This window comes from Mustela lutreola, chromosome 2, assembly GCF_030435805.1.
Source record: "Mustela lutreola isolate mMusLut2 chromosome 2, mMusLut2.pri, whole genome shotgun sequence".
NCBI lineage: Eukaryota > Metazoa > Chordata > Mammalia > Carnivora > Mustelidae > Mustela > Mustela lutreola.
This window is the reverse complement of record NC_081291.1, coordinates 221,099,994-221,122,392: the sequence shown is the minus strand read 5'-3', so window position 1 is coordinate 221,122,392 and position 22,399 is coordinate 221,099,994. Positions and strand designations below refer to the sequence as shown.

The 22,399-nt window shown below is 48.7% G+C and overlaps 1 protein-coding gene and 1 long non-coding RNA gene across 4 annotated transcripts in view; one reads left to right on the top strand and one right to left on the bottom strand.

Moving 5' to 3' along the window:
• The first annotated feature begins 758 nt into the window (after nucleotides 1-758).
• Nucleotides 759-8,011, top strand: LOC131825393 (uncharacterized). Of its 2 annotated transcripts, XR_009351240.1 has the most exons (4): nucleotides 759-1,071; nucleotides 3,672-3,763; nucleotides 7,055-7,552; nucleotides 7,873-8,011. It is a non-coding gene; the product is annotated as an uncharacterized LOC131825393 (long non-coding RNA). The 2 variants fall into 2 exon arrangements; XR_009351241.1 differs by lacking the exon at nucleotides 759-1,071 and adding an exon at nucleotides 2,208-2,442 and having other exon boundaries at nucleotides 7,055-8,011.
• Nucleotides 4,672-22,399, bottom strand: part of FAM3B (FAM3 metabolism regulating signaling molecule B) — a 38,374-nt gene continuing 20,646 nt past the window's right edge. Inside the window, exons 4-8 of one of the 2 annotated variants that reach the window (XM_059164768.1) lie at nucleotides 14,006-14,064; nucleotides 13,039-13,089; nucleotides 11,984-12,071; nucleotides 10,833-10,965; nucleotides 4,672-4,796 (exon numbers count right to left, since the gene is read on the bottom strand). In XM_059164768.1, the coding sequence (XP_059020751.1) occupies nucleotides 4,707-4,796; nucleotides 10,833-10,965; nucleotides 11,984-12,071; nucleotides 13,039-13,089; nucleotides 14,006-14,064 (421 nt within the window). In that variant the 3' untranslated portion in view covers nucleotides 4,672-4,706. Of the gene's footprint in view, nucleotides 4,797-8,571; nucleotides 10,349-10,832; nucleotides 10,966-11,983; nucleotides 12,072-13,038; nucleotides 13,090-14,005; nucleotides 14,065-22,399 lie in introns of those variants that run through there. The other variant, XM_059164767.1, reaches the window with a different exon arrangement.

Here is a 22,399-nt window from a genome sequence, read left to right as displayed (position 1 = left end):
AGGTGCCTGCAGGTCTGTGATCTCAAAGCTCGGAGGGGGTCCCAGGGCAGCACGCCTGAACCACCCCTGACCATCCTCATGCTCTCCCCGTGGGAAGACCTGCAGACCCGAAGGAGGGAACTCTGCAGCTCCCTGAAATAACCTGTTTGTTCAGTGCACACCCCCACACTCCCGGGGGTCCCTGCGCTGGGAGAGCTCTCTGCCGGGCCAGGAAGAGGGCAGAGGCCAGACTGTAGGGGCTCCCAGCTGGGAGCTCAGCCCTGACCCTGCTGACCTTCTGGTCTTGGGTCATGTCCCCCGCAAAAGGGCAAACATGTGCCCAAGGGTCCTGAAGGTCCCCAGTTCTGTGATGGAGTGGAAGCAAGTCGGGTATGCCCATCACCAGAGCATAGCTGCCAGGAAACCTCAGGAGCCCTCAGGATGCCGGGCCTGCACAAAAAAGAGGAAGTGGGCCTCGGCTGATCCTCCCCAAAATCGAAACAAACATTGTTTATAAATCATGAAAAAAGAATCCCAAGCAATTCTTTGTTCATTCATTTTACTTATTGCCCTTGTGGGCAGGTTTTCCTTTAAAGAAGAAAATTAGAACCTTTGCCTTCGAGGTCTTGGGGAGATAGTCTTGGAGATCTGGGCACTGTAGGATCCGGGGTCCGTTGCTGACCCCAGCAGGGAGTGGGCCACTTACCCGCTGTGTGATGCTTTTCTGTTTCGACACCCATGTCTTTCCCAACAGTCCTGGGGCGTGCTCATGGCTTCAGGAGAGGCATCACGAAGGCCCCGTCCAGGCAGAGTGGCCCCATCTTCAGCGAGAGCAGCAGCAGCCCTCCATCTACGGTCCAGAGGGCACCCCCTCCTGCATGTTCCCCCTCCCGGCGGCCTCTCCGGGAGGGAGCCCACCCCGGACCCTACAAGACAGGGTCCTTGTAGCCAGAGGATGGTGACACGCCCAGCCAAGGGGGGAGCACTCTCAGGAGCATCAAAGCACAGACCAGGCAGGCTGTCCGCTCCGCTGGGTGGGGGGTAAGGATGCACCCCCAGCTGGCCTGCTGAGTCTCCGTGGGATGCCAACAGGTGTGTTCAAAGGGTCCAGCCCCCTGGACCCAGGGTGCCCCCCCCACCCCCCCGTCCAGCGGCCCTCTCCTTCCAATCTGGCATTCTCAAGTGTACAAATGACGCCATGAGGACTGCTCAAGATTAAGGAGATGGAGGGATCTGTGGAGACCGAGGCCCGGCAGGGGTGCGGGGGTATGTGCTGTGGTGGGGCGCAGTAGCGGGGCGGGGGTGGGGGCTCTGCAAGGTCAGAGACCGCGGCCTCCTCCATCTCTGGGCCCCACCTCTCCAGGGAGGCTTACACTGGGCCCTTGGGTCAGGATGGGCCTGAGGACTAGCAGGGGGTCCGCACGGGGCGGGCTGGGCACAGGCACGTCGCGTCAAGCCCTCAAGCACAGGGATGTCCGGCCCCAGGGAGGGCAGAGTGAGCAGGGCGGGAGGAGTCCTCCCCGGGGCTGGGGCATTCCAGCGGCGGACACCCTGTTCGCGGTCAGGAGCAGGTCAGGAACAAGCTCTCCGTTCTGCTTTGGGGTGTGCAGAGTCAGAGGCGTCTTGGTAATGGAAATGCTGCGGGAGGTGGGAGTGGGGTTGTGTGGGGACCCCCACCCCCGTTCACCCTAGGGAGGGGCGGGGTCTGCCCTCCTCCAGGGAGAGCTCACCCCTGCTCTGCCCTGGGAAGGCAGGCTGGGTCCCTAGGACGCTCAGGGCTGGTTGTCCACCTGTGTCATCTGTCATCAGCAGCTTTTCGTTGTTTTTACTAGACTATATTTGACAGCGGTGTGGTTCAAAGCAAAACTGAGGGGAAGTCACAGACGTTCCCCATTTCCCGCTGCCCCAGCACGTGCGTCGCCTCCCCCGGGATGGACAGCCCCCCAGAGTGGTATCTTTGTCCCAGGAGTTGACAAGCCTGCACTGACCCCTCATGACCCAGAGTCCGCGGTTCAGGTCAAGTTCACTCTTGGGGATGCACATTCTGGGGACCAGGGTCCTCTGAGCTCCAACTGTCCCCGCAGCCCCCAGCCCCCGCCGTCTCACACTCCCAGCTACCCCGTCCTCACAGAACCCAGAACCCCAACCCCTCCCACAGAGGGGCCCGAAGGGGCTTCCCGGTAAGGGGGGGACACAGCTGGGGCGGTGGGGGACAGGGCGCTCCTCAGGGAGGCAGCGGTCCCCAGCGCAGGGGAGGACTTTGTCACACAGCCATCCCTCTGCGGGCCTTGCTCTCTGCGGCGAACTCCCCAGTGCGCGCTGGGAGGCAGAAGCTTTCAGGAACGTACAGCCAGAGCTGCCCGAAGAGAACGGGTGGCAGGGCCCACAGGGCCCCAGCAGTGACCCAGGCCAGAGATCTCTGTGCCGACGTTGTGGAAACCATCCCGCTGGCGGCCACACTAGGTAATGGAGGAAAATGAAAGTCTGGGGAGAAGACGTAAGCCTGATGGAGGGACTACAATGGCCCAGGTCAGGGCTGAGGAGGGCGTTCTCAGGAAGCTCTGTGTTGGGTCAGCGTCAGAGATGCGTGAGGGCAGGTCCGGGGCTCTCTCGGGGGCTGGTCCCCAGAGGCTCAGACGCGCCCATACTCGGTGCCCTCGTCGACAGCAAACAGGACACAGCAAACAGGTGCTCCCGGGGCGGGGTGGGGGAGACCCCGGGAGCCCGAGGGGTCCCAGCACTGTCTCAGGGCGGGGGCGGCCCCAGAGCCTCCCATCCCGGAACAGAAGTCTGGGACCTGCTCGGCCAGGAGGTCCTGAGGTGAACTGAGGTCAGAGAAAATGATCACTCCGGCCGGACCACGGTAGGCTCCCTCCTCCTTTCTTTAGCCCAGAAGGGTCTATGGGTGCCAGAGCTTAGCACCGGAAGGGAACAGAAGCCGTGTCCTCTGGGGAGGCCATACCACACCCCACAGTCCCGGTTACCTAAGCAGCAGACATTTGCTCTCCCTCAGTCGGAGGCCAGAAGTCTGAGGCGCTGGCCGGCCTGCACGCCCTCCGCGGGCTGGGGATGGGGAGGAGGCATCTGTCTGCTCCAGGCCTCTCCCCAGGCTTCTAGGGGTTTGCCGGCATCTTTGGCTTCCTGGCTTGTGGAAACGTCACCCGGACCTCTGCCTCTGCTCCGTGTCCACGTCCCCCTTCGCATAAGGACGCGGTCACCCTGGCTCGAGGTCCACCCGACTCCCCCTAACTTGCTCTCCCTGTGATGACCCCATTTCCAAATAGGGGCACCTTCAGAGGTCCCAGGGGTTAAGATCTCAACTTAGGAATCTTGCAGGGGCAGAATTTAGTCCATAATGGGGCCTGAGTCACGTGCCTCGCTGGTGGTCTGCAGACTCCGCTGCAGAGAGGCCCTGGCTCCCCGAGGGACTACTGCTCAGGGCCTCGGGCCAGCAGGCACCAGATCCTCCTGGGGCCAGAGACCCAGAGCTCGTCAGCCTGGCTTGCAGGGTCAGTGTGTGCCCGCTCACACTCACCCCTGCCTGTGGGAGGACAGCCCCCTTGTGCCCGCATGGCTGATACCCCTGATACCACCCGGCAATGGGCTGCAGGGCATAGGGTTCACCCATGTGTGTCCTGCCAGGGGCTCGGGGGCATCTGGGATTCCTGCTCCTTCTGACTGTGTGCCTACAGGGACCCTCCTCTGGCCTGGCTCCCAGCACCCCGCGGCCAAGCCTGGCTGATCTGCGACTCACATGCCAAATGAAGAAGAAATCAGTGCCACAGTAAGTCACCAAGCCAGGGGTGGTTTGCCACTTTGAAGGGTGCTGACATTCAAAGTGCCAGGTGCTGCTGGTTGTTGAAAGGCGTCCTCCTGATAAGGATGCTCGCACACATTCACCCGTCCCAAGTCCTCCCCTTCCACCTGAAGTGCTGGAGGCTCCGGGAGGCAAGACCCCCAACTCGACCTCAGAGCCAGGCCCAGAGTGGTGTTAGAATGGATGCTTGGCCACAGGGTGGCTGCCTGAACCCCAGATCAGAGGCGTCGTTGGACGTCCTTCACCAAGCCTGGGTATCTTGGACACTTGGATCTAACGATGTGTTCCTGGGAATTGCAGGGTATCTAGCTGTCCTCTTGAGAGCAGAGCTTACTGGGCCTGCCGGGGCTCCTCCTGCCGGCCCCGTGGAGTGCATCCCTGTGTTCGTCTGGGTCTTCTTCGCTACTGTGGTGGTGCTCCTGCTGGAAGGCAGACGTGCCCAGACCTGCAGGGTGGATGAGTAAGCTCACAGACCCCCAGGGCTCAGTGGGAGCGGACTAAGGCAGCTTTGCCAAGCCCTCTGACCGCGTTCAGTGTCCTAGGAGAGGACAGCCCGGAAGGAGGGTGTGTTTCGTCGCTGTGTCTTAGGGTACATGCATAGGTCCAATCCCACGTGGCTCTGTCCCCCGACAAACGGGGCTTGCTTCCCCCAGCCTCTCCTTCCCAGGGCACATCCCCGCCTCCCCTCACCATCCCCATCCATTTCAGTCTTCCTGCTCAGGAATGCCTTCATTAGAGAAATTCTGGCATAAACATACTGTGTGCCAGGACTGGATACAGCAAACATGGCTCGCTTGAAGGAGCCCTCAAATGCTCATCAAATCTTGACTGTCGGCCAAGATTCCTGGGCCAGGCCACACCACACCACACGGGTCTACACATTACACGTTTATTAGGGGTGTGTGCAACGTTAGCTCGGTGGTTTCGGTATGCAGCCTTCTATCTGCACCTCTGCCGGCCAGCCAGAGTATCTGTTCCTTGTGCTATCAGAGTGGTTGATCTGTGTGAAGAAAAGAGAAGAATTTTATTTAGCCACTAATCTTTTCAACAAATATTTAACGTGTCAGTTACTAGCAAAGTCATATAAAGAGAATCATTTCCTAGAACGGGATTTGCTCTAACCTACTCTGGATACTTGATTTTTTCCCCTCAATGTGCTTCTTAATAATATTTGAACCAGGTGTTAATGAAGTTATAGAACTTTCTGCAATGAGGCCATGTTCTAGCGTCCATGCTGTCCAGCAGAGTAGCCATCTGCCACGTCGCATTCATGAGTACTTAAAATGTGGCTAGTGAGACTGATGAACCTGATTTTAAATTCTATTTAATTTAAATAAAGGTAAATATAAATGCAAATTTGGCTAGAAGCCGCCATACTGGACAGCATAGCTCAAAGGTTTAATTTTCAATTCTCTGGGTTTAGGGGAGTATTTTTTTGAGGGAAACTGTCGCGGCCCTTACTCAGCAAATGTGTGTTCATACTGACTGGGCTTTAACCCTTCATATCTTCGATGTTTGCACAGTAACAGAGCACCTTAGCCTGATACAAAAGAGGGATAATTTGCATTGTTATGGAACTGTGGAATTCTAGTTTTATATTCCTTTCTATGTAACAGCTTTACGAAGAGGTAATTCACATACTATAAAATTAACCCATTTAAGCATAGGATTCAATGGTTTTTAGTATTCACAGAGATACGCCACCATCACTACAACCAACTTTCAAACATTCTAGTCCCCTGAACAAGCAGGGGCATACCTGTCAGTGGTCACTCCACTGTCCACAGCTCTAGGCAGCCACTCATCTACTTTGTCTCTCCAGATTTTGTCTTTCTGTAAATTTCATACAGACAGAATCATACCAATATTTGTTTTTTGTGTGTTGGTTTTTCTTCACTTAGCATATTTTGAGGGTTCACCTATGTTGTAGCATAGATCGGCATGTCGTCTCTTTATACGGTTGCATGATAGTCCCGTGAATGGGTACACCATATTTTATTATACATTTTTAATCTGTTAATTAGACATGTGGGTTGTTTTCCCTTTTTTTGGCTATTGTGGGTAATACTGCTATGAACATTCACTTACCAGTGTTTGGATGAACATATGTTTTCATTCTATTGGCTAAATATTGATAAGTAGGATTACTGGGTTATCTGGTAACTGTATGTCTAACTTTTTGAGGAATTACCAGAATGTTACCCAAAAGCAGTTGTATATCACATGTCCTCCAGCAGTGTATGAGGGTTCTAATTTCTCCACATCCTTGTCCATACTTCTTAGTAGGTCTTTGGTATTACAGTCATCCTAGTGAGTCACTGGGTTTTATTTGCATTTTCCTAATGGCTAGCGAGGAGCATCTTTTCATGGGCTTATCGGCCATCTATCTGTCTTTGAAGAATGGCCCAGTCAGATCCTTTGACTATTTTAAAATTGGGTTGTCATTTTATTATTGAGTTGTAAGAGTTCTTTATATATGTTGGATACATGTCCTTCATTTGCATATATGTTCTCCCATTCTGTGGGTTACCTTTTCAGTTTCTGGATAGTATTTGTGCTTTCTTCTGTCCTCTGTGCTTTTGCTATTCTATCAGAGAAACTGTGTCTAACCCAGGGTCACAAAGACTTATGCCTATGTTTTCTTCTGAGAGTTCAGTAGTTCTAGTTTTTACCTTTAGTTATTTGATCCACTTTAACTGAATTTTTGTATATGGTGTGAGGTTGGGATCCCAATTCATTCTTCAGCATATGGATATCCAGTCGTCTGGCTATTCACTGGTTGAGAACATGACCCATTCCTCAAAGGCCCCGCATGGGAAAGCTCTGTCATGTGTGGAGGAGAGCCAAGTGGAGGGGTAGCGGCTTCGCCGGCGTGTGGGGCATTGCAGCATGGAAATCAGAGTAGGAGTGGACTGGCTGGGCTGCTAAGAGAAGGGTTCCAGACTGGTCTGGTTCCAGACTGCCAGGGACTAAGACGGAGACCGCGGGAGGTGATGTTAAAGATGATCCCGGGCTGAGTACACCGAGTGGGCCAGGCTGACCACCCACAGTTCAGGGCGAAGACAAGGAGGCTCAGGCACGTGACATCACAGTCCTCCAGTCACCAAGCTCAGGGCGAGAATGTCTAGGTCTGGATTCAGGCTGTGCTGCTTCAGGCTTCTATCTCCTTTATGTCTAAGTCTGTAGGTCTCAGATTCCTCCTCCTTTAGAACACTGGATCAGCCTCTAACGCTTTATTTTTACTTTATTATTTTTTAGACACTGTTTATTTTCCATCAATCTTACTTCTATCGCGTTGCCTCTGTGGAGGAGCAGCTTAGGGCCACTCAGTGGTTGCTCCTACCCCTTCCATGGCCTGAGCAGCGGGAGCAGCCAACCAGCCTTCCGCACCCGACTGAGTCTTCGGGAGGGAAGTGCTGACCAGGCCCAGCGCACACTTGCTTGTCCTTGATGAGCCTGCACCTTCAAGTTCAGCCGTCAGTCAGGAGCTGGAGCAGTGCGCCCTGAAATCCCTCCTTGGTCACGGCCTTTCCAGCGCTGGCCTGTTCTTCTCTGCAACCTTGTCAGCATCTCTGTGAAGTAAGACACGACCGCCCGCGGGCGCACCCAGGAAACGGTGGCACGCATGCGCAGAACTTCCCAGGCCAGCGTCCTCCACTTCGGACCCCCTGAGGGAGCTCCACTGTTGCTGCAAGGAATGGCGATGTCCACGGTGTGCAGGGGAGAGTCTGTGCTCCACAGAGCGATGGAGGGCAGGTTAGTGCAAGACGCCTCTGTGACGGGCTGGTGGTCAGCCCTGCGATCAGTTACCACCCAAGTCTGGGCTCCTGGAAGGTTTCCTGGAGGGCTCCAGGAGGGAGGTGACTGGCAACAGCCCACTGCAGCCCAGTGCCCTGGCTGGGGATTCACGGAGGTTAGGATGCTGATGTCAGCCGGGTTTTCAATGGCACAGCGACGCGAGCTGCCAGCAGAAGCTTCTCTCAGGTGTTCCTCGGGCTCATGATGTGGATGCCCTCGCTTTTCTTCTGGGGGTGTGCTGCAAGAAACTCAAGGCCTTCCTCCTCTTCCACTTGCAGGATGCCTGGGGCTCTGGACATGGGGACAGTTTCCCTTTAAGCTGGGACAGGAACGTGGAACAACTTTGTATTGACCCCTCCCTGGGTAGTGTGAAACAAAGCAAGTCTCTTACATTTTAAAATTCAGTTCGATGGGTAAGTGGGGCTGGTGAAGGCTTCTGAACGTGCGGGTGACCTGCGAGCTGTGCCTGGGAAGCTGGCTCTGGGAGCCAAGAGGGGCAGGGTGGGGATAGTGGCTGGGGACCAGCCAGGGCTGGGAAGGCCCGCCCCACACAGCCAAACACCACCCCTGGGAAGTCCAGCAGGAAGTCTGCACACCCCAAACAGGAAGGCGTACTGATTCCCCAGTAGTGCTCGACTCGCTCTCTGGGTGAGATGCCCCTGAGGCCCTGCCCCGGCTCAGGCCTCAGTCAGCATCTGAGCAAAGCCCCTTTCGTGTCCCTAAGCCACGGCTCTAACAGCTCCCACCAGCACCGCCCACAGCACTCAGGTCTCATCCTCCTACTCTTGGAACGACCGAGACCAACACACACGTACAGGCGAGACAGGCCTTTTCCTGAAATTCCCGTAGCTCCCCTGCTCCGAGACGCCGGTCTTCTAAGCCCAGGGCAGCGTTCGGACGCCCACTCTGCCCTTGATTTCTCCCCTTTCAGAAGCTCACTCTCCTCAGAGAGAAGATAAGGAAGCGAGGGCCATTGCTACTTTGCGATTCAAATCAATTTTATTTTAAACATCTTAGTGGAACATTGACAGGGAAGCTGGCTGTTGAGACGTTAGAGCTGCTCCTCACTCTAGGCTTTTCCGATAGCGAGGACCCCCTGGGGCCCCAGAGGCATGGCAGGGAGGGCAGCACTTTCCTCGGGGCCTGGCCTGCGCTCTGGCTGCCTCCCGACCCGCGGCTGGCGGGGAGAGGCCCCCAGGGAGGTGGGAGCGCGGAGGAAGGAGAGCACGGGGTAACGCAACTGGAGGGGGGTGGCAGAAGGTGATGTTAGGGGGAAGCCGGGAGGGGCACAGGGGATTGGGACCTCTATCAGGACAATGGGTCCAACCCTTCCCGTGCATCAGAATCACCCGCCAGGCCCCACCCTGCTCTGGTGGCCTGCAAAGTCGCTCTGGATTCCAGGACTCTACACTATTCTCAGTACTGAGTACTCTTCAGGTGTGGTAGGTGTGGTCACACTTACTCCGCGGTAGGCAGGCGTGGTCTTTATTCCTTTCTCCTGAGAGAGGATTCTGAGGCACAGAGAGGCTGAGTAACTTTCCCAAGACCACACAGCTGAGCGGAAGAAGCCGGGAGATCCTTAAAGGGCCAGACTGCTGCTGATCATACAAGGGCCGAGGAGAGGCATGCTGTCTTAATCGGCGGGGTCAGCCTGATGAAGGCCACGGGTCTGCGGGGTGCATCTCCCCGTCAGAGCCGCCGGGCCCTGAGGAGCTACCTAGATTTCAACCCATTGCCCAGAGCAGCAGACAGGCCCATGGAGGTCAAGCGGTTTGCATGGGATCACTCGTGGCCCCTGGCAAATCTGACACAGGACGCCAAGCCCCGGCCCCTGGCTGTGCCTGACTTAGCGCACTATGCCGTGTGGTCCAGACGGTGCTACCACACAGAGCCCGGGGCATGTCTCTCACTGGGACATGTGTCTGAGGTCCTGCCGGTACACTGGGTGGTGTCCAGACCCAGTCACTAGTACCAAGAAGTCCACGCTAGAGCACCGAGTAGACGCTCCCGACACGTCCTGCACGACTGGCTCGGTCCACGAAAGCACGCGAGAGTCACAAGGGGAAACGTGCTTTTGTCGACGCGTGTTAAACAAGCCTGATTTCGGAGCCTCCAGAGTGCTGCGTCTGGGGGGCTTCAGAGGGGCTGCGGGGCGCCCCTGGGAGCCGGCGATGAGTCACCTGCTCGCGCGGCCACACTGACCTCCCACCTCCCCCGGCCCCCTTCCCCTGCGAGGGGATCCTGCCAACAAGGAGAGGCCCAGCCGCGGTCTGCCTCCGTCTGTCTCCCTTCCCAGACCCACAGCCACAGCACACGGTGCCAGGAGGGGACCAGGACCAAGACCAGGGGTCCCAGCCTGAAGTCAGAAGCAGCCACTCGCCCTGGCTGAGGGTGCCCAGCCTCTGTCTCCTCCGAGTTTCTGGCTCCAGGAGAGGAAGCCTTTCCCTGGGAAGAGTCGGTGATTTCGCTCCATGGTCATGCGACTGCTCCTTCCTCTCCTGGGAGCTGTCTTGTCTCCCAAAGAGCTGTGTCTCCCAAAGGGGCCATGTGACCGTCCCCAGAGGCGCCGGCTGGGGACTCTGACGTTCACCAGTGCTCAGTTGCAATTTTCACAGGCGACCAAATTAATTCATTACAACTTGATTCTCTTGCTCTTTCTACTCTTCCATAAAGGGGACACGATGGGGGCTTAAAAGCAAGCCGGCTTGAGCCATGGCAGTGCCGCGAGCTGGGTTTATCCCGTGTCTTCAGAACCTGCACACACAGGCCGGGTGAGCCCATCACCCGGCGCCGTCACCGGTCTCCGAACACAGGCAAGGGCCCGAGAGGCTTGCCCCAGCCCATGCTGGCTGACCCGTGACGGAAGGCGGGACCCACAGCCCATGAGGAACTGTCTATTTTTAAAGAGATTTGGGAAGCGTGAGCTTCAGTCGAGTGCCTTTTCCTGATGTAACGGGCAAGGTCTACAACCCTCGTATGATGGACTATTTTACTTACAACGACGGATCAGGCCCCTACCGCCATTCGCCCGGGACTCAGGAATGCAGAGTCCCAGGCACATTCCCACGAGCGAACCCAGGGTTCAAACCCAGGCAGCCGGCTCCGTGTGGCCCCGTGTGGCACGCACTTCGTGCAGGAATGTCCTGGGGACCAGGAGCCATCACCAGCCCACAACCTTAGAAATTACAGGGTGTCCTACACTAACCACTTGTGGGAAGTGACATTTAAAAGCACTCACATTTTCTCTCTGAATTTCTGCAGGAAGCTCGAAGCCTTTTGCTGTGAGAAACACCCAGCTGGACCTGAACCGGATGCTCCTGATTTGTTTACTTCCAAGGGCTTCTATGACCTTCTTGGCGTCCTCCTTCAGCCTGGGGGGAGAGAGGAAAGGCGTGTGAATGTCCCCGTGGGGACCTCGGTGTGTCACACCGCCGTTGTCCTAGCAAAGAGGCTTCGAGAGCAACCCACCTCCTCCTGGGGCGTCCAGCGGGAGGGCGTCAAATTTCTAGTTAAACATACGGCCACATCAGGGGCTCTTTGAGCCTCAGGTTTGGGCACAGAGCTTTAATTCTTAATTCTCAGAAGCCCTGTGTCTTGGGATCCAATCACACTTTCTGTTCAGCCAGTGTCGGTTTTGGTCTTGGCTGCCCCTCCTGTTCACTCACCACAAAAGGAGGCAGAAGTTGGCGAAAGGTGAAAGAACAGGTCAAAACAGTCCCTTTCGTTTTCAGAAAGGTCGGTATCACCAAAGAAAGAAAACCCTAAAACAACGCCACCATTGTCAGAGCAGGCGACTTAGAGTAAGCGAACGGAGGAGGCAGAAAGGGAAAGAAAAAAAATGGGCTGAGATGTTCCCGAGTTAAATCGGAATTTTTCCAAGCGTGTATCAGATAGCTTCTGTCTGATGAGATGCCCCATTAAAAATAGGATCCGAGGCCAAATAAATTTGGGGAATGCCTTGTTCAGGAGCCAGACTTACAGGGTACAGAAGTACTCTGGGGTTCGTGGAAGGCTCATGGAAGTTTGGCAGTGAACACACCAGTGTTTACTCAGAAGAGCAAGCTTCCGAGCTACACGGGGGCCAGACCAACTTCCTCCCACAGGAAGGGGTGTGTGTGCGTGTGTTTCCTTTTCAATCAGTTGCTATTCATATAGAGAAGTCTTTCCCGATTTCCTTTCCTATTTCTGTAAGTCCCACCCTGAGTGTAGCTTTTCTGTCCAAATCCGGGTCCGTGGCAGTTCTTTCTTGCTCCCAAGAATATTCCTTAGCATCTAGGACTGAACACAGTCCACTTTGTGATGGGCTCCCCTTCCTTTTCCTTAAGAAAGCCCCTTGCTCCAGCCGGCTTCCCCTGTCTCTGCCACAGGGGAGAGTCCGTCCACGCTCACCTGCTTGCACCGTCGTCCTGGGTCACCATGAAGAGCAGGGACTTGGGAGGTGCACTCTGAATGAAGGTCACCATCGGTCCAGAGTTATCTGTCAGGTCAATGCAAATCTGCTTTAGGTCCCTGTTGCTTGCTCCCCCAGACGCTGTGCCTCCTCTGGGCTTAGCTGCTGTGTCCTCTGAATCTTCTAATTCCTGGAGCTCGTCTCCACTAGTGAGTGGATGGCCGCTGGGCTCCAGGCTGGGACCCACAGAGGCGAGGGACACGAGCACATCGTGAGGATCCTATGACTCTAACCGGAGGCCAGCGACAACCACTGCAGAGGGGTCCCAGGACACCAACTTGCAGAAGGGGGCCAGAAATCAGACTTGCAGACCAGACTGAGTGTGGCAAGTCTTTGCTGAGGGACGTATCTGGGCCTCACAGCAACAACAGGAAGCTGATCTCAAGCCCCATTATTTCCCACTGGGCGGTGCTCACCTTAATTACAGAGTAAAAATGCACAGTTCCTGTAAGTGTGTCCAGACATTTCTTATTACTCTGTTCTCTTTATAAAGCCTTGTTTTTAATAATTCTTACTGTTTGATAAAAATAAAAGGGGCTGCCATAACCTGACTGACCTCTGCACTCAAGCCCAGTGCCCAGACTGGAGGCCACGGAAGGAGAACGTGCGCCGCCTGTTCCGGGACGTGTGCGCGGAGTGCAGAGGCGCACCACAAACAGGACGGGAATAATGATGTCCAGGCCTGGAGGCTGATTCCATTGCTTTATATACGTTTGATTTAAAAAATGTTTTCTCTTATTATCTGATGAAGCAACAAAAATAAAAGGCCCAGGACAAGTGTGACCCGAGAAGACATGTTCTAGATAATGCCTTCAAACTTGATCATATGAACTCAATTAAGAGACAAGAGGGCTTCTGTCAGACTGTTCTAGAATACTCCTACGAGCTTCTGGCACCTTGTTTTAGTAGACAACTAAGAATGTTTGACACTTTGATTTGTGTCTTTTTATCTTCATGCTTCTAATTCGTTTTCATAGGAAAAGAGTTTTCTTACCACCTTCAAACATATCAAAATACCGTGATGCTATCGCTTTCCCAGTCACATCTGAAAATAAAAGAAATGGTTTTTAAAAAGAACATTCAGTGGACTCAGGGCCCATCTGTGGCACCATGGTGCTCAAAACGGCACTCCTTGGCCTGGTCAGCAGTTCTAGAACGGTCCTCCTGCCGACTGCCAGCTAGGTGGACCTTCTGCTCTGTCCTGCTGCCCTGCCTCTCCCACAGGAACCCCAGAGCACCCACCTCAGCCCCCTCTGCTTCGGACTTTAGGTTTTCCAATGGGATTCTCAGAGCAGGTGTTTTTGTTTCGGTTCCCACAGCCCCGTGGTCAGGGGACCATGCACCCCACGTGCTCTCAGTCACAGCACACAAAGCCCTTTCCCAAAACCTCTGACAGGTCTCCTGGTAAAGGGCCTCTGGTGGCAGCTGTGACAGGATGTCTTTCCCAGGCCTAAGAATAGGCCAAGACTTGCTCCCCTGAGGCCCTAATTGGCCTTTTCTCACAGAGGTGGAAACCGGCTTCTAGCCTCACCCTCTGCAGGGTGGAATCCAAGAGCAACTCCAGAATGGTCTGTGCCCTCACAGCCTGCTTAACTTGACCCCTGCCTTCTGCTGGTCCTTTACTGTTTTCTTAAAGGCCTATTAGACTATTTTAAAAAACAAACTTTGTGTTTAGTAATCTCTACACCCAACATGGAGATCAAACACATGACCCTGAGTTCAAGAGTCACACATTCTTCTGAGCCAGCCAGGAGCCCCTGACTTTTTTCTTTTTTTTTTCCAGGAACCACAAATAACCTGTAAAGTGAGGTATTATAAAAATAATCAAAGAATTTTAAAATGCATTAAAATAGAATCCCAGACTAGATCATTTGCAAAAATCATTGAAAACCCAAGGTATCTTTGAAAATCCAACCGTGGAAACTTTAGGGAAGTTTAAAAGAAAACATTTAATAACTCACAATTGACAATGGCAATATTTATTCCTCTTCCAATATTTCTAGTCTTTTCTCCCATGAGCCTGAAATGTAAATAAGAGTCAGTCAAAGAATCCCTGTCTTACTAAGCAATGAGTAGGGCTCCCTGTTCCATAAGCCCTTCTCTTGGCAGAACGCTGGTCCCTATCACTGGCACTTGCCATTTCCTCGAAGAGATGCACGGGCCTTGGCTCAGATCCCTTGAAAGTCACCCTCATCCTTGCTCCACACATACCCACCCCCAAGCTTCTACAGAATCAGTCCCTTGGGGAACACGGAAGCTGCTCTTACTCCTACAATCTAGACAAATGGCCGGAGACAGGAAAATCTAGGATTTGTTGAGCACAGGCTCTTTACAAATATTTTCTCACACTCTTCCACCACCTCCTAAGCATTCATTTTCCATCTTACAGGAAGTCATAAGAGGTCGATCAGTTGGGCATGGATCTCACCCAAGTCTGCTCCCCATGTATACACTCTCTTTCCCCATACTGACAGAGGCCTGGTTGGACTCTTGGTGATCCTTTCATCAAGCCACAAAATGGAAGACAGTTTACCTCCTCAAATAAATACTTCCTATTATTTCACTTAATTTTCACTTTTAAGTTGGAGAATAGGGCCAACTTCAAATGAATTGTGACCTAAAACCAGTAAGAAGACTGACTTTCCTGGAGGTGGTATTTATTATTAAAGATTCTAGAATTTTGTGTGTGTTTGCCCCTTCTGTCAAGTTTTTTTTTTTTTTTCAAGATTTCATTTATTTAGTTAAGAAAGAGAGGGAGCATGAGAGGGGAGAAAGTCAGAAGGAGAAGCAGACTCCCTGCTAAGCAGGGAGCCTGATGTGGGGCTTGGTCCCAGGACTCTGAAATCATGACCTGAGCCGAAGGCAGACACTCAACTGACTAAGCCCCTCAGGTGCCTGACACCCCCATCAGGTTTTAGAGTCAGGGTTTTGCTAGTGTCACAAAAAGAATTTGAAAGTTTTCCTCCTTTTCCCATGCTTCAGAATAGTGGCTACAGCACTGTCATTTTCTATCTGCTCTTAACACATTTATCTAAACTCCCCTGGGGGCTTTCTAGTATGAGTCCTTTTTGGAAGAGTAGCTTTTTGACAACTTTAGAGAATATTCTATAATATTTTGAAAAAGAAAAAGAAAGTTCCATTTATGATAATGGAAAGTGGGGGTGATCTGAACCTAACTTCTCATAGAGAAAAATTTAAAAATGGGATTTAAAGAGTACCTACTAGACTGTATTGGAGACTTCACAAGGAAATAAAGAGCACTGAAGCCAGGATGTGGGGGAATACTGAGTTTCAAGGGGGTGAGCCCAGCAAATGAAGTTATTTTGCCTCAGGAGCATTTGCTAACTAATTCCAGAAAAAGTATCAAAGGAGATGAGTAGCACTTTTGAGAACCATGTGAGGTGAGGCTTGGGGGATAAAAGTTGGAAGACCAGGCCCACCAAAGGGAAGGCCATGTTAAATCTTCCAATCTATTGGGTTGGGGTAAAAAAATGGTTGAATCTCAAAAATAAGAATGAACCAGAAATAGATCAGAGCTGAATAACAGCAGCCAGATTTTAAGTCAACCAGGTGGGTCCCCCTAAATCTCAGTCTTTAACATTTATTCAGACCATTCTATTCTGCTAATGATTCTAAGTCCCTGGTTTATACCAAGCAAAAATCCTCAAAAAAGAAGAGACCAGCTAATACCTCATTTATCCAAAATATTTCAAAGTAACTATACTTAAAATACTAATGAAGACAGTAAGTAAAAGCAAAACATTTCAAACTGGCTAGAAGCTCTAAATGAAGCTCTAAATCTAAATTAATGTGACAAGCACAGTTGGTAGTCAGTGGAGGGTATTCACAGCAGATCAGGCACAGAAGAAGATCTGTAAACTGAGCCACAGCTCAGAGGAAAATAGGTCTGTCTACAACGAAAGATACAAAGATGGAGAATACAAAACAGACTGAAAGCTACTGAGAACATAGTAATAAGATCTGACATATGTTTGTAGGGGTCTCAGGTGCTCAGGAGAAGGTAAGTGGGGCAGAAGAGAAAATGGCAGAGAATTTGTTCAATGTGATGAAGAACTCTGATTTGTACGTATTTAAGAAGCCCAATGAGCCCCAAAGAAAATAAAGCAGTAACAACAGAAACAGGGTACAGATGCTGAAAGACAGTCGGAGAGGGGGGAAAAAGGCCATTACTTTCATCATATCAGCAATTCAATTGTTCACTGACTCTCAAGACAAACAATGGAAGCCAGAAGACAATGGAACGGTCTCTGTCTGGGCTGAAACACTACCTGGGAAAATCTTACAGCAAGGATGATGAGATAAAGGTGTTTCAGAGAAAAGTAAATTGAGAATTCACCACCAGCAGACCATACAGAAACTTTTGTTCTGTCTTTTGCTGTAATAAACCTTATCTGTAAGTATTAGCTGTTCCTGAGTCTTATAAGTTCCTCTAGGAGATCACAGAAGTTGAGGGTATCTGTGCAATTCCCCCCCCAGAACAATACCCAGTTGAAATACATGCACATATGCACAAACAGACGTTTGTGTGATTATATTACACATTTGATGCATGGGTGGACGTATCTCAGCTTTATTTCTTTTTTTAATTTTTTAAAGATTTAATTATTTATTTGAAAAACAGAGATCACAGGTCGGCAGAGAGGCAGACACAGAAAGGGGGTGGGGAAGAAGGTGCCCTGCTGAGCAGAGAAGCCGATGCGGGGCTTGATCCCAGGACCCTGAGATCATGATCTGAGCCAAAGGCAGGGGCTTTAACCCACTAAGCCACCCAGGTGCCCCTCCCCCCTTACTGTATTCTTTTATAACGAGTTGGAAAATGTGTTGCTCTGAATTTTGTGAGCTATTCTGGCAAATAACCAAACCCAAAGAGGGGTGCATGGGAACTCTGGTTTACAGGCAATCGGTCAGAAGTATAATGACAATCTGGGACTTGTGATTGGTATGTGAAATTGGCAGGGGTGTGGTGGTGGAAAGTCTTGTGAAACTAAAGCCCTTAACCTGCAGAGTCTGAGGCCATCTTCAAGTAGGTATATCAGAATCAAGTTGAACTGTAGATCCAACCACCAGCTGGTACTGCAGATAACTGCTTGAAGTGGGGGAAAACGACCACACGTTTGATGACCAGAGTACAATGCACTCGGAGTACTGGGGGGAACATAAAGGAAATCAGTAGTTTAAGGAAAGTAGTAGAAAACTACTGTTTTCCTTTGTGCACCCCCAAATAATGTGGCTCACTCAAGAAGAAACAGATAACTTGAGTACCTCTGTACTTATTGAAGAACATGAGATTTGTAGTTAAAAATATTCTCACAAAGAAAATTCTAGGCCAGAAATCTTCACTGGGAAATTGCACCAAATCCTTAAATAAATAATACTAATTCTTTACCAACTGTCTCAGAGTATTGCAGTGAATACTCACCACCACATTCCACCTTGATATCAAAACCAGAGAAAAAATAACAAGAAAACCACAGACAAATATCCCTCAAGAACACAGATATAAAAATTCTTAGTAAAATTTTAACAAACTGAATCTAACAACATATTAAAAGGATAGGATATTACAAGCAAGTGGGATTTATCAGAAAAGGCAAGGTTGGTTTAATGTTCAAAAAAGTAATTCACTATATTAGCAGACTAAGAAAGACAAACCATATAATCCCCTCAAGAGATACAGAAAAAACATCTGACAAAATCCAATATCTATCACTGACTAAAAACTCTCAGAAACCTTGAAATAGAAAGACTCCTACAAAAAAATCCCTAATTAACATCATACTTAATGATGAATAGTGGAATACTTTCTCTCCAAGACAAGGAAAAAGGCAATTATGTCTACTCTCATCATTTCCATTCAGCATTGTAACAGAGGTTCTCTCCAGTGCATTCAGGCAAGAAAAAGAAAACAAAGGCATGCAGATTAGAAAGTGGTAAAACTGCCTTTTATTGGGGCTGGGTTGGGGATAGTTAGCTGACATTACCATCTATGTAGAAAATCCAATGTTAAAAAAAAACTGTTAGAACTAATAAGTGAGCTTAGCAAAGTTGTGGGATATAAGATCATTATACAAAAATCAATTCTATTTCTATATACAAGCAATGAACAGTTGTAAATTAAAAATTTTTAAAAATATACTACAGCATCAAAAATGAAATACTTAGAGATAAAAATAGTAAAAGAGCTGCAAGATATGTACACTGAATACCATAAAAACATCTCTGAATCAAGTTAAAGAAAATTTAAGTAAATGGAGAACAACAATGTTTGCTGAGTAAAAGATTAAATATTGCTACAATGTCAGTTTTACCCAAATTGATCTAGAGTTCCAATGCAATTCCAATAAAAAACCAACAGGATTTTGCATAGAAATTTATAAGCTGACTCTACAATTCATATAAATATGGGAAGAATCTAGGATAGAGAAAATGATTTTGAAAAAGGAAAACAAAACTGAAGAAATTATGTTATTAAACTTTAAGAATTACTGTAAATTTACATTTATCAAAACATTGTATATAGTGAAAAGACAGACAGATAAATGGAAGAGACTGGAGAATCCAGAATTAGATACACACATATATAGTCACATGATTTTGCCAATGGTGCAAAGGAAAATCAGTAGAGTAAGACAGTATTCTGAATAAATTGTGCTAGAACAATTGGATACCAACATTAAAAAAATGATTTCAATCCATATTTTATACCATACATAAAAATTAACCCCAAATGGCTACCTCACAGTGTATGAAATGAAAAATCTAAAACCATCAAATTTCTGAAAGAAAAAATAGAAGAAAATTTCTGTGACCTTGAGTTAGGCAAAAAGATCTAAGATATGAGACAAAAAGTATGATCCTAAAATTAAAAAAAAAAAAAAACTGGTAAATTGGACCTCATTAAAGTTAAAATATTTCTGCTCTTTGTTAAACACAGTTAAGAGAAGAAAAAGGCAAGCCACAAACTGGGAGAAAATATGTGCAAATCATGTATTTGATGAAGGACTTGTATACAGCATATATAAAGAAATCTCAATAGTAATAAGAAAAAAAAATGAAAACTTGACCACAAACTTAAATAGATACTTCACCAAATAAGATACACACATGGCAAATAAACACACAGGAAGAGATATGCACAATCATTAGTTATTAGAAAATTGCAAACTAAACCTCAGATACCATTACATCCCTATTAGGACGCCCAAGATTAGAAAAATGACCATACAAGTATTGGTGAGTATGATGGTGGACCAACTTTCATACACTGATGGGAACCTAACAGCCTCAACCATTTGCTTTCATCCCATTCTCTTCTAGTTTGCATGGTTTCTGAAAAAAAGCCCATTATAACTCTTCTCTTTCTTCCTTTATAGGTAAGTGGGGTTTTTTGTTTTTGTTTTGTTTTGTTTTGGTTTGTTTGCTTCTGGCTTCTTACAAGATTTTCTCTTTGCCTTTGGTCTTCTGTAGTTTGAATATAACATACTTGGGTGTAGATGTTTTCGTATTCATCTTACTTAGTATCATCGAGTTCCCTGGATCTGTGGTTCCGTGTATGTCAATAATTTTAGAAAATTTCCAGCACAACACTACTTCAAATATTTCTGTTCCTTCCTCTCTCCCTTCTTATGGTTCCCTATTACACATTATGCCTTCTGTACTTGTCTCACTGTTCTTGGATATTCTGTTCTGTTTTTGTTTTTTTCCTTCAGTCATTTTTGTCTTCTTTTCCTCCTCCACGCTGGGAAATCCCTTTGACATAACCTCAAGCTCATTGATCCTTTCCTTGGTTGTATCTGTTCTACTGATGAACCCATCAAAGGTGTTTTCCATTTCTGTTACAGTCTTTTCAATTTCCACTATTCCTTTTGATTCTTCCTGGGTTTTTTTTTTTTTATCTCTCTGCTTGCATTACTCATATGTTCCTTTATTCCACCCACCTTTTCTATTGGAGCATAATAATCACCATTGTTTCAAGTTCCTGATCTACTAATTGCAAAATCTCTGCCATATTTGAGTTAACTTCTAATACTTGCCCTATCTCATCAATCTGTGTTGTTTGCCTTTAGTATGCCTTGCTATTTTTGTTAAAAGCCAGACATTTGTATGTCAGTTAAAAGGAACAGAGATAAATAGAACTTTATTCTGAAATCTTTATGTTCATCTGGCTAGGAGTGAGCTGTGTTTGTTATATGCTGTGGCTGTAGGTGTCAAAGACTAAAACTTTTCCCCTATGTCTTGGGTATCCCAAGAGACTCTTTTTATCTTTTTTTTTTTTTTTTTTTTTTTGGATACAGAGAGAGAGATCACAAGTAGGCAGAGAGGCAGGCAGAGAGAGAGAGAGGAGGAACCACGCTCCTTGCTGAGCAGAGAGCCCGATGTAGGGCTCGATCCCAGGGCCTTGGGATCATGACCTGAGCTGAAGGCAAAGGCTTAACCCACTGAGCCACCCAGGTGCCCCTCTTTTTATCTTTTATTTATTTATTTTTTGAGACTCCTTTTTGGGGTTTAGCCTTGTGGTTCTTTTGTGCTGTAACCCCGTTATTTTAAAGGAGCTTATTTATGTGGTGGTAAGTTGTGGGGAAGGGGAAATGTTCTACAGTCCTAAGATTGGGTCTCAGTCTTTTGGTGAGTCTGTGTCACTAGGCGGTGGCCTTCACAGGTGGCCATATTTTTTTTTCTTTCACTCCTTAGGTGATCCAGAAAGGTGAGAAAGAATGATGCTGGGTATTTTCCTCCAACAGGGCAGTTAGTACCTGGTAAAACTCACATTGGTTAGACTCTGGCAAAACAATTTCCCTTGAAGGTAGACCATTGTTAAGGAGAAGAGAGAACACTGTGGGTATATTTCAGAATAGCTACTCTCCCTTCCCCCTGACAAAAGCATGAGGGGATTTTTCTTTGATCTTTACTCTGAGCCAGGTGGGCTTCCTGGCAGAAAAACCAGGAGAGTGTAGGGGCTTCTCTAGGAGTTTTAATCTCTCAAAACAGTCCAAATTCAGTCTCCAGCAACTAGTCAATTGCCCCTGCAGGATCCCTGTCTGACACTGGCTCTAGCTGAGGTGTGATGCTGTGAATTCACCTGTCTCTCCCATTTTCAGGGCATTGGGTTGCCCCATGACCTCAGTTCCGTATGCATGTGTTTCTTGTCTGGAGCATCATTGGGAGTTGATGTACTATGATCTAAGAGTTGTTCTCCTTCACTGGTGACCTTCAGACCACTTCCTATTATGTGAGATACATTTGTTCTCTGTGGTACCATCATACTTGGATTGCTTTCTAGTTTTGTTGCTTTTTTTAAATTTAAAATTTTTGCTTTCACTATGAAGTTTGTTTTTTTTTTTCTTTGTTAAAGATCTTATATTAACTAGAGCACAAGCATATTTAAAAATACCATTTAAGTAAGTGAAAAGATAAAATATGGAGAAGAGTTTTTACAACACACAAAAAAGCCTAATTACTTTAATATATAAAGAATCTTGTACATAGACAAAGAAAGGCCAAGGAAAGAGGTGAAAATGGACAAGAGGTATAAACAGAGTTTACAGAAAATAAATACAAAGGCTCTTAGCATAAAAGGTCCTCAATTCACTCTTAACAAGAACAATGAAGTTAAAAATCTGACCTGAGACTTCTGTTTTCATCTCTCAGAATGCCAGAGATCCAAGTGTCTGTCAGTGTGCTGTGCTGGACAGACTATGGGGAAACAGTCATTCTTGCTGTGTTAATCTGAGTCCTCCGAGGGACAAATGTCAGAACCGGATAGAACACACAAGAATTTGTATAGGGAAATGCCTACTAGAGGAGGTGGGGAAGGGGCTGGGTTAAGCACGGAGAGCTGTCAGACCACAGTACAAGTCTGACCCTGAGCAAAGGATGGGGACCAAGCCCAGCTGGACGTGCTTCAGGTTGCCATGCGGTCTCAGGAGGGCTTGGCAAGGCCACAGGAGCATCTGGAACCCATGCTGGCCAGCAGGAGAGCTTGGATCTTGCAGGAACAGGCCTGCCTGGGGTCCCTCTGTGCCTACACAGATTCTCTCCTTCACCAGACTCGCCCTCGAGTCGCCTGAGCTCCTTCTTTAATGAGGCCTGACTTTTGGACTTCTGTGTTTACTTCTGCAGTGTCCAGTTTCAGAAGATTCCTGGCAACTCAGTTTCTCCAGATCCCCCTCCCTCTGATGGCCAATCACCCTCCTTACCCGATTGGGGCCCCACCCAGGTGATGTCTGATCACCCTATCTTCAGCAAAACAGAGGAGGAGTCTAGGAAATTGGAAGGTGCTGTATCCTAGAAAGTGGAGCTCCAACTCCAGAGAGGGCTACTAGGTCATCCCAGGA